At 42.4% G+C, this 12033-nt stretch overlaps 1 protein-coding gene across 1 annotated transcript in view; it reads left to right on the top strand.

Annotated features, from left to right (window-relative positions):
- The window catches only part of LOC132395258 (repressor of RNA polymerase III transcription MAF1 homolog), a 62485-nt gene that overhangs the window by 11955 nt on the left and 38497 nt on the right, over nt 1-12033 (top strand). The window contains exon 2 of the mRNA XM_059971588.1: nt 7851-7993. Coding sequence (XP_059827571.1) covers nt 7911-7993 — 83 coding nt within the window. The 5' untranslated portion in view covers nt 7851-7910. The remainder of the gene's footprint in view (nt 1-7850; nt 7994-12033) is intronic.

Raw genomic sequence — 12033 nt, 5'->3', positions numbered from 1 at the left:
CTCTGCTCCAGAAGGTGGTGAGCGAAGCTGGGTGGGATAAGAGAGGTAATAGGTGGAAAAGGCAAAGCTACTGGGGCAGAGGCTGTCGACAGCAGCTTACCAGTCCTCTGTCCTGGGCCAGTTTGGTAGTGGTCCTGACAGAAGGTTGATCAGCCCTGTGGCTTCCATGGACTTTCTGCTCTTTTGAGCTTCTGTAACTCTGGGTTTTTACAGGATGGGGCTGCTAGCCCCATATCCAACCCTCCTCCTTTTGCAGCTGGGCTTGGGACTGTCCTTGGTGGAGTTGGAGTATGTAACTGCAACAATTCTTCTAAGGGAGTTGTCGCCAAATGATGGAGATGACAGAATTGGATGTGATCATTTGTAGAAATAAACATTTACACTGGTTGACTGTTTTGATAGTAGAGCTGTAGAAGAGGGTATGTACTGTACATTGGTTAAAAGGGAAGCTTTAGGAAGTTCTGTGGTAATACTGCTGTTACAATGCAAGCAGTACCGGAATTGATCAGGGAGGGAATGTCCCACATAGTGTTTGGCTGACTGAAGAAATCTAACTTCCTGCAGCTAGAATGGGGTTTGAAATAGAGTGGTGTTTTATACTGAATATAAATGACATTCAAAGTCAAAGCATTTTGACAGTGAACTATTTTCTTTGCCCAGTACACCCCCCCGGTTATAAATGAGGTTATAGTGATTTGGAATAATCATCCATTAATTACCACCAAGGTCTCGTAGCCAGGTGGCTTCACTGTCACTGTATATTGACTTATTTACCACGAATGCAAAAAAACTCCAAAACCTGTGCCTCTGTACTTCCCTCTGCAACTGGATCCTCAACTTGCACACTGGGAGTCTAGTCTGTTCAGATCAGAAATAACATCTCGCTGACATTCAACACTTCCAGGCTGCGAGCGTAGCCCACTGCTCTACACCCATGACTTGATTGCTTCCACACCAGATTGTCAGAACGCTCAAAATGGTGCTCCGATAAAATGCAGTTAAGATGGAGGCGGGGGGGGGAGGCATCACTTGCCTCAATCTCCTTGGGAAGTGGAGGTGCTGCTGTGCCTTGATCAGGAGGGTGATATTAAGGGACCAGATGAAGTTTGTCCTGGTTCTGTGCAGTCTTTCATTGATTCTATCGTGTTTCTTTGGACTTGCTGTGAATGCCTGCAAGAAAATGAATCTCCAGTTTGTATATGGTGACATATATGGACTTTGATAATACATTTACTTTGAACTTTTTGGACTTTTGAACCTGTTAATCTTACTAGGCCAAATGTGGGGGAAAAGGCATTTATGCTAAACCCTTACTGAAGGTCCATCTAGACCACTGAGCCTAATTAGGGAAAATTCATTGATGAAGAGGCAAGTGAGAATAACTGGCATATGAATTTGAGAATAACCAGTGACAGCTTTGTGCCGGGCAAGGTCAGTAACCAGAGGAAAGGTTAAATTTTTAATTCAGTTCTGAGATCTGATTTGCCACTGATGGCTGTTTAATCTTTCATGGCAGTCAGGGCTGTGAGGGAGGGACTGCTCTGTGTGGGGCAGTGACAGTGGGGGGGGGGGGTGGAGGGTTACAGTTGCACTTGTCTCCTCACCCTCACCAGTGGTGGAGTTGCTGCCTCTATAGATCTGGTTTCTAGGTTCAGTTCAGTGGCATAAAAAAAAATTCAGGTGTCCGGAGAAAGATTAGATTGGATAAAGATTAACTTCATTTATCGCACATAATCAAAATATATAGTGAAATATGTCAATGATCAACAGTGTGGGGATGTTTATTTTAGAGATGCATTATGGAGTAGGCTCTTCCAGCCCTTCGAACGGCAACCTCCAATTTAGCCCTAACCAAATCATGGGGCAAATTATAATGACTAATTAACCTACCCTGTATGTCTTTGGACTGTGGGAGGGAAGCCAGAGCACCTGAGAAATAAGAACATAAGAAATAGGAGCTAGGTCATCTGGCCTGTCAATTTGTACACTGGCCTTTATTGCAAAGAATTTGGAATAGAATTGTGGGCAATTTGCACTTGCCATGAAAACCTCACTACTGTAGTGTAGCATTCACGTTGATTTCTATAATGGAACTAAGTCCTGTCAGTACTTATTAATGAGGAAGTGATTTCAACATTGAGTTGATGAGGGTGGTGAAGCTTTCCACTGGCTGGAGTTTGACATGATGACATTTGGGCATGCGATTTCCCTTTTAGGATTGGAATGAGATCTTGTTGGTATTCTCCATCACTAGGACTCCACATAGCATGAGTATATTCAACCTAGACATTTAATATTTTCTAGTCTAAATAAATTGGTGCTTGGGTAGTAAATTCAAACTGAATTCAAACTCAAACATTGAGGTCCTATGGTTGAGCATTTGAGATTTTGTAACTTAAGATTCCTAGCTTGAATGTGAACATTTGCAGAACTACCTCTGTTATAGCAAAGATTACAATGAGTCCAGCAGGAGCCTGTCTTTACAACTGTTCTTCAGTCCACTCATATCCCCTACAGCAAGTATTATCCATCAAATGTAGACTAATACAGCACAAGAACAGACCCTTTGGCCCACAATATTGTGCTGAACTAGTTAGTAATCAAATACGCAACTAAACTCTTCTGCCTACACAATGTCTGTATCCTTTTTACCCTCAGTTCATGTGCTCATCTGAATGTATCAAGTCCCTAATGTTTCTGCCTGTGCCACCACTTCTGCACCCTCTCCAATGCCTCAATCCGTCCTGTAATGGAGTGACCAGAACTGTATGCAAAATTCTGGATGTGGCCTATGATTTTATAAAACTGCAATATAACTTCCTGACTTTTGAACTCAATGCCTGGACTATTAAAGGCAGGTATGCCATATGTCTTCTTAACCACCCTACCAACCTGTGTAGCCACTTTCATGGAGTTATAAGCCTGAAAACCAAGAGTCCTTGTCACATTTCTGCGGATGTACCGTGGAGAGCATTCTAGTGTGCTATGGCATTGTGGGGCCATTGCACAGGATTATAAAAAGCTGCAGAAAGTTGTAAAGTCAGCCAGCTCCATCATGGTCACTAGCCTCCCCAGCATAGAGCACACCTTCAAAAGGTGATGGCTTAAAGGCACCCCCATCTGCCAGGACATGCCCTCTTCTCATTGCTATCATTAGGAGGTACAGAGGCCTGAAGACATGCACTTCACGTTTCAGGGGCAGCTTTTTCCTTTCCATCGGATATCCGAATCAACAATGAACCCACGAACACTCAGTATTTTTCCCTCTTTTTGCACTAATTTAATTTTTTTTAATTAAGTATACTTGGTGTAACTTATAGTTGTTATGCATTACAATGTACTGCTGCAAATCAAAAAAAGTTCATGACATGCCAGTGATATTAAAACTGATTCTGTTAAGGATCTTGCTCATGACAGGATGCTGCCTCTTTACATTTGTCATACCGAGGTGCAACATTTCAGACTTGGACAGGTTAAACTCTGCCCGTATCTGAAACTGATCTATACCCTGCTGTATTCTTTGCCAGTCCTCTACACTATCCACAACACCAATCTTCAATCCAGAATCCATTCAAGCTCTAGGTTAATACTGGTGGGAGTTGGTGCAAGTGGAATTCCTTTTAAACACCAGTGTTGCTATTTTTTAGGTGGTGGTGTAGGACTTCCTGGCGGAGTTCAAGTTTTGTCATCTGACTGTATACAGTCTACAAGGAAACAATGTTCCTCTAGACCACTATGCACCCACAAAACATCTATCACACGGCGCATAAACCAAAATATTACCATAAATAAGTTAATAAAATATAATTCAAAATGCAAATGGCTCATTGTCCTAATGATGAGGTCTCTGTGGTGGCAGGGTATTCATTAGTTTCACAGCCCCAGGGAATAAGCTGTTTCCCAGTCTGGTAGTCCTAGTCCTGATGCTCCTGTGCCTCCTTCCTGATGGTAGTGAGTCAAGTTATAGTGGGATGGGTGTTAGGAATCCTCATCAATGGTTCAGGCCTTTTGTCTGTAATGTTACAAATAAGAGGGAGGGAGACTCCTCTGGTGGTTTTGCCATCTGATGTCCTCCAGCTCCTTTAGCACAGTGATGAGCCTGACAGAACACTCTTGATGGCGCTACTGTAGAAAGTTGTTAGAATGGGGGCAGGGAGCCTCACTCGTTGCATATAGACGCTGCTGTGCCACCTTGACTAGTGAGGAGGTGTGTGTCCAGGTTAGATTGCCTGTTATGTGTGCAGCAAGGAACTTTGTGCTCTTCACTCTCCACAGCAGAGCCACTGATAGACAATGGAGAGGTGGTGTCAGAAGTGTATGCTTAGCAGCAAGATAATGACATTGTTTTGGCATATCATTATGGCATATGATTTCAAATTATTCATTATTCATTATTCATATTATTGGCATATGATTTCAAATCTGGTCTGATGGCATTTGAACAGGTAATTCATGCAGCAGGTGGCCTAAACAGAAAGTCTGCCACATTGATTTAGATCTGCAGGCTATGGAGGGAACAGGTGCTGAGAAATCATTGTGTCTGCAAATAGCTTCTGTCTCCCTCCCTACCCTATACTGCGAATGTTGCTCAACCTGCTGTAGTCACTGCAGCTTGTTATTCTGGATTCCAGCATCTGTACCCTCCTGTGTCCCCATTCCTACCCACAGTTGTATATTGGACAATTATTTCCTAACATTGTCTGGTGTTAGTGAATTCAAAGGTCAGCTTATCCCCTATGTATATTTATATGTAACCGGAATTTGCTGGCACACAACAATAAACAAAATTCAACAATTACAAAGATGATATAAAAGTGTTAGAAGCACAGATATAGAATCAAATGTGCATCAATCACTGCATTTATTTACAATATAAACAGCATTGTAATAGTGCGGGGTGAAAGGGGGTAGGGTGGCTGATCAGATTTACTGCCTGGGGGAAGCAGCCTTTAAAATGGTGTGAAATCTGGTTTTAATAGTCTATAGAGCTTTCCAGAAAGAACCTTCTGGGAAGAGAAAAGCAGTTTGTTGGGTGGGTAGTCCGCAAGTATTTTTTCCCTCTACCTCAGGCATGGGCAAACTACGGCCCGCGGGCCATATGCTTTTTAATCTGGCCCGCAGAACTTGATGAAATTATATTAATAAACCTTGTTAACGGTTTTCCCCTGCAATTCTGGCGTTTTCCCAATAGATGACGCACTCAATATACATTTGTAGCGACCCATTTCCTGGCACATCTGAACCGGCTCACAATTAGCCAGCATTCCGGCTAAGGGAGATAGCCTGCGGGGATTTGCGAGCACAGAGCTTTGGAGCCTCTGCGCCATGGGGGGCAGGTTGAGGGAGGCTTAAAAGTGAGGCTGGGGATTTCGAATAAAGTTTTTTTTTCTTCGATTGCAGTTACCGACTCCGTGTCGTAATTTTAGCGCTGCATGTAGCACACCGCTACACATTGACCTTTGTTGAGGTGCAGTGTATTACTCCACATTTGAGCTTTACTCTTTGTTCGGCTCGACCTATTTGTGTGAACAGACGTTCAGCGTCATGAACATCAACAAAGCCAGCCACAGATCCAAGTTAACTGACCAACACCTCAGATCCATCCTGAGAATTGCCACAACAAAACTAAATCCAGACTTTGATGCGCTGGCTAAAAAGGGAGACCAACAACACTGTTCCCACTGAAATTAAAAATAAGTTTCTTCGTTGTGTTATGTAAAAAATGCATTTGAAAATATTTTTTTCAATAAGCCTTACATGTTACATGTCATTTCTGTTAAGTGATGGACATGAGTAGTGCGCAGGTGCACGTACGTTCTCAAAATAAAAAATGCGCTCCAGATCAAATAACGCGCTCCGCATACTGGCGAGTTGTCACTGTTCTGTCTTTGTGCTGGTCATTGTTGAGTTTTGGCACAGGGGACAATTGAATAAGAAGGAGTGGGACAAGTAGACCTGCATCTCCTACCGTTTTTGAAATAAAGACAGTCAGGAGGAGAGTGATGATGATAATATCTTGAAGGATAACAGAATTTTCAGTGCTTTAAAATAATAACTGTTACTATTAAAAAAAAAGCTGTATTTTATTCATTTAATTTTCAGTGTTTTAAAAGTCATTTCAATAAATAGCTAAATACCATGGGACTTCAAAGACAGATATTTTGTTGTAATGCATTTGTTCATTTTCAATTGAAATTAAAGCACATGTTTTCTACATATCCCATGATATTTTATTTTCTCTTATGAGGTGTATTACCAAAACACTCCGTCCATCTGCTCCTGGTCCGGCCCCCCTGTCAAATTTTAGAACCCTTTGTGGCCCTCAAGTCAAAAAGTTTGCCCACCCCTGCTCTACCTGCTTCTTTGTTCTGGACACGTACAAGCCCTTCAGTGATGGTAGACTGTAGCCAATGTGCATAAATATCAGCATGTATTTATAATGTAATCCATATTATAAAATGGTCCTTTTCTGCTGACCTGACAGTTCACTGTAGTTTTCTTGTATTGTGAAAGGATGTAGCCCCAAACCAGACCGTAACAGCTGATGTGGGGAATTCTCTACGATGGCAGTGTGGAATTGGACCCAGGTGTTCTGGGGAAGATGGAATTTTTACCAATGGCCACTTATTGTATCTGAAATATTAGTTTCCATCAAAGGTGGACAATTGAAGTATCAGAGGAGTTCATTGAGGATTAGTTGGCATAACTCAGCAAAAGCTGATGGATAATTCTGTGGTTCTTTATGTCAAAATTTTCCAAATTGCAGTTAAGGGGGAGATGCATCTAGGTGGAGTAGGCAATCCAGTGTGTACAAGTATTCAACAGGAAAGCATGAGGACATTTGGATGAACACAGTAGGTCTCCACAGATGCTGCCTGACCCGAGTTCCTCCAGACTGCTCTGGATTTCAGTATTTGCAGAATCTGTTATGAAGATGGGAGATTGGCTTTACTTGTCACATGTACATCAGAACATGGAGTGAAATTAGACTCTGTGTTGACAGCCGGTACAGTCTGAGGATGTTCTGGGGACAGCTTGCAACTGTTGCTGTGTTTTCACTGTCAACACAGCATGCCCAAACTTACTCTAACCCGTGCATCTTTGGAGCATGCGGAGGAAACCCACAAATTACAGTGAGACTGTGCCAACTCCTTACAGAACCCCAATTGGTGATTCCTGGCACTGTAAAGCATTATGCTACTGTGTGTGTGTAGAATTTATCATTACATACAGCATGTACTACCCTGAGATTCACTCTCCTGTGGGCATTCACAGTAAATACAAAGAATCAGTGACAGATGGACAAACAACCAGTATGCAACAGACAATACACTGCAAATACAAGAAAGGTAATAAAGATCAATAAATAAATATCAAACATGACATGAAGAGTCCTTGAAAGTGAGGTTGTGCGAACATTTCAGTGATGTGAGTCAAGTTCTGCCCTCTGGCTCCGGAGCTTGAGGTTGGAGGGTAATAGCTGTTCCTGAAGCTGGCGGTCTGGGTATTGAGACTCCTGTACCACTTCCCTGTTGGCAGCAGTGAGAAGGAAGCATGTTCTGTGTGGTGGGAGTTCCTGATAATGGTATTGCTTTCCTGCGGCAGAGTTTCAGGTAGATGTGCTCAATGTGATGTATTGAGATGGACTGAGCAGTACTGAACATATTTTTTTTGGTAGTTTTTTCCATTCTAGGAACATTTATCAAGACCCTTCTCATCCTCCTTCACTCAAAGAAAATCCCTGGGTTGTGATGTATTGACACTGAGTGTATTCAAGTGCTGAGCATAACGTTTGCCTTGGAGATTTTGGTAATTTAAAAATACATTTTCCCCCCTCTTTTTGGTTACAGTTTTGCTATCTTGAGTTCCTGGTTCAGAGACCATAGCTGGATTGAGTCAAGTCTTCTGCGATGAAGCTGTTGGAAAATTCAAGCTTTGAGGCTATTAGCTCTCAGCTTACCATAGAGACTGGCGATTCTCGCATCATTGGGCGGTAAGTATTGTATATCACTGTTTGGTTAATCAATATGGATGTTAAAAGTATTGGAAGTTATTGATTACTTTGAATTGGAAGATACAATAGTGCAGGGTATGATTCACAATGTCAGACTCAAACTCATGGCAGTTCTATTTGTTAACTTGAATTAACTTAGTAAGATTGTTGTAAAATTTGCTTTGCAGCAGCAGTATATTGCAGTACATAATGAAAATTTATAAATTACTGTAAAAAATGTATTTTAAAAATTAAGTAGTGCAAAAAAAAAAGTGTTTGCTGTCTGTTCAAAAATCTGGCAGAGGAGAAGAAGCTGTTCCCAAAGCATTGAGTGTTGGTCTTCAGTGTATCTCATTTGTGGCAGCGCTCTTAGCAGTTAGTTTGATCACCACACTTATAATTTCTAGTATAAGGGAGAAGCCAGTCAAAGTAACCATTCCAAAAAGCCAAGGGCCTGAAATGGTGCCTCTCGGTTGAGATGGGTGCAATAGGCTAAATGGCCTGTAATAAACTGTGACTCCAAATAAAGACATTGAAACATACAGTGAAATGCATCATTTGCTTCAAATCAAATCAGTGAAGATTGCAATGGGCAGCCTGCAAGTGTCACCACACTTCCAGCATGCCCACAACTTACCAACTCTAGCCAGTATTTCTGGAATGTTGGGGGTGGGTGGGGCAAAAGAGAACTGGAGCATCTGGAAAAAACCCACAGTCACGGGAGAGCATACAAACTCCTTCGAGACAGTGACAGGAACTGATTCCTGAGCGGTGAACTCTGACGCTATTATAGTGTTGGGCTAACAGCTACACTACCCTGCTTCTCAACCACCTTAGAGATGAGTCTATAAGCTGAGTATACTTTATAGAGGTTTTGAGATGTCTTGTGTCAGGCTGATCTTTTCCATCTGTATTTCACTGCAGTTAACTCTTATCCCTTTATGTTGTTGGCCTCCACAGCACTCTTGGGTAGAACCTTTTAAAACCCCTTTGCTCTAGGTAAAAAAAATGTTCAGCTGTCTTGAAGAGCCAAGCTGATATTTGTGACTAATGTTTAGTTCTCGAAAGAGTGATCTCCTTAATGCAAGATTAAACGGCCGGTGGCCGATAGATAGCATTGTGGTTAGCACTTTGCTTTATAGTACCAGCTGTAAGATCGGGGTTCAGTTCCCACCTCCGTCTGTTATGAGATTGTACTGTTGGTTTCTTCTGGGTGCACTGGGTTCCTCCCACATTTGAAAGACTACGGGTTAGGGATAGTGAAGTTGTAGATGTGCTATGGTGCCAGAAGTGTGGCAGCACTTGCAGGCTGCTCAGCATAATCCTTGCAGTTTAAAAACAAAGCATTTAACTGTTTTAATGTACATGTAACAAGGATAATCTTTAGTTTATCCCCAGTTTTCCACATTACATTGTATCTGCTATGTTCTAGCGCATTAGCCTAACCTAGGGGTCGGCAACGTTTACCACTGAAAGAGCCAATATGGACCCATTTCCCACAGAAAAGAAAACACTGGGAGCCACAAAACCCGTTTGACATTTAAAATGAAATAACACTGCATACAACGGTTTTTTTTGCCTTTATGCTACGTATAAACAAACTATAATGTGTTGCATTTATGAAATTGATGAACTCCTGCAGAGAAAACGAAATTACATTTCTGCATGCAACAAAAACATTTTGAACTCCGAGAAAAAGACGTTGGGTTGAAGGTTACTCCATAGGTAGCCTACCTTGGATCGAAGAATTAAAAGAAAGCGCGCACTGGTGGGTGTCAGGCATTGGCAGTGGTGATGTATATTAATAGTGATAAAAAAACACGTTGTAGCGGTGTAGCGCTACACGCAGCGCTAAAATAAAGACACTGCAGTCAAAGGTAACTTTATTCGAACTAAACAGCCTTGATTTAAAGCCTCCCTCAACCCGTCCCCGTGGGCGTGGATGCTCCAAAAGACACGTACTCACAAACCCCCGTAGGCTATCTCCCTTAGCCGGAACGGTGGCTAATTGTGAGCCGGTTCGGATGTGCCAGGAAATGGGTCGCCACCACGTTTTTAGATTGTACAAGATCACCATAATCTTCAAATTTCGAATTACATTTCAAAAACTAACAAACTACGGGGAGCCGCAGCACAGAGATCAAAGAGCCGCATGGGGCTCTGGTGCCGTGGGTTGCCGACCCTTGGCCTAACCTCCCCATTTCAGACCATAGCCATAGGAGCAGAACCAGGCCATTTGGCCCATTGTGTTTCACTCTGCCGTTCCAACATGACTGATTTATTATCCCTCTCAACCCCATTCTGCTTTATTCTCCCTGTAACATTTGACACCCTTACTAATCAAGAACCTGTCAACCTTCACTTTAAATATACTCTGACTTCTTGTCTGTGGCTATGAATTCCACATCTGTTCTAAATGAATGTCCCTCTGTTCTGGGGGTGTGTCCTCTGGTCCTAGACTCTGCCACCAACGTCCTCTCCACATCCACTCTGTCAAGGCTTTCCAATATGTTTCAATAAGGTCCCTTTGCATTAAAAAAACTCCAGCGAATACAAGCCTGGAGCCATCAACACTGCTAATACATTAACCCTTTCATTCCTGGAATTATTCTCTTGACCCTCTACTGATGTATCATAAAGTAGATGCATCACATTTTGGTGTGGCAGCTGTTCTACCATAATCTCAAGAGACTTCAGAGAGTTGTGGAGCACATTACAGAAGCCAGGCTCCCTACCATGGACAATGCCTATACTCCTCACTGCCTTGGTAAAGTGGCCAACAGAATCAAAGACTGCACCCACCCTAGATGTTGGGCAGAAGATATAAAATCCTGAAAGTGCATATCACCAGGATCAAGGGCAGCTTGTATCCTTCTGTTATAAGGCAATTGAATGGCTCTTTAATGATAAAGTGGACTCTTGACCTCACATTCTGCCTTGTTATGGCCTTGCACCTTGTTGCGTGCCTGCACTTTCTCTGATACTTTAAAACATTGTGTTTTACCACTGCTACCTTGATGCACTGCTGTAATAAATCTTGATAGGTTCTTGATTAGTCAAGGTGTCAGAGCATAACAAATCAGCCTTGATAGAATGGTGGAGCAGACTTGATGGGCTGAATGGCCTAATTCTGCTCCTAGGTCTTGTAATATAGATCTGTATGAACAGCGTGGGGGAAAAAAGTTTTTTGGTATTCCTTAGTGGAGGCCTTACGTTGGTCAGGGTTGGCCATGGATGTTGTGTCCTAGCTGCCTATGTGATATGCAGGGCTGTAGGATGCGGAGGGCAAGTTGTTCACCATACAGCAGGTCTCGTTGGACACAGAGGCACGGCACCACCAAAGTGGACAGCCAAGACTCGACAAACAGAAGGCCAACAAAAAAATTGAGTTTCGTGCATTGAAAGAGCATTTTTCACAATACTAATCTGATCCAAATCAGGTTTATCATTGACATGCTGTACATCATGAAATTTGTTTTTACAGCAGAAGTATAATGCAAAACATAAAAATTACTCGATTGCATTAAGAATATAAAATTGTAAAATAGTGAAATACGCACAATGCTGGAGGAACTCAGCAGACCAGGCAACAGCTATGGAAAAAGAGTACAGTCGACATTTTGGACCGAGACCCTTCAGATTGTGAGGTAGTGTTCATAGGCTCATGAATTGGTAGAATCAACTTGTTAATAACCAGGATGTTGCCTGGACTGGAGAGTTGGGGTGAGGTAATGGCGGAGACTGAGGGGTGTGACCCTTTGTGGTGGGTTTATAACTGAGGGGCATAGATGGGATCTAATTTTTTTTTTAGGGTAGAAATTTATTTAGAGCAGGGTTTCCCAACCTGGGATCCAAAGAATGCTCAGTTAATAGTAGGGGTCCATGACATAAAGGTTGGAAGCCCCTGACTTAGAGTTAGAGTGCAGAACAGGTCTTCTGGCCCTTCAGGCGGAGCCACCCAGTAGCCCACCTATTCAACCCTAGCCAAAAAACGAGACAATTTACAATGACCAATCAACCTATTAACTGTATGCCTTTGG

Source organism: Hypanus sabinus, chromosome 6, assembly GCF_030144855.1.
Source record: "Hypanus sabinus isolate sHypSab1 chromosome 6, sHypSab1.hap1, whole genome shotgun sequence".
Lineage (NCBI taxonomy): Eukaryota > Metazoa > Chordata > Chondrichthyes > Myliobatiformes > Dasyatidae > Hypanus > Hypanus sabinus.
This window is presented reverse-complemented; position numbering and strand designations above follow the sequence as displayed.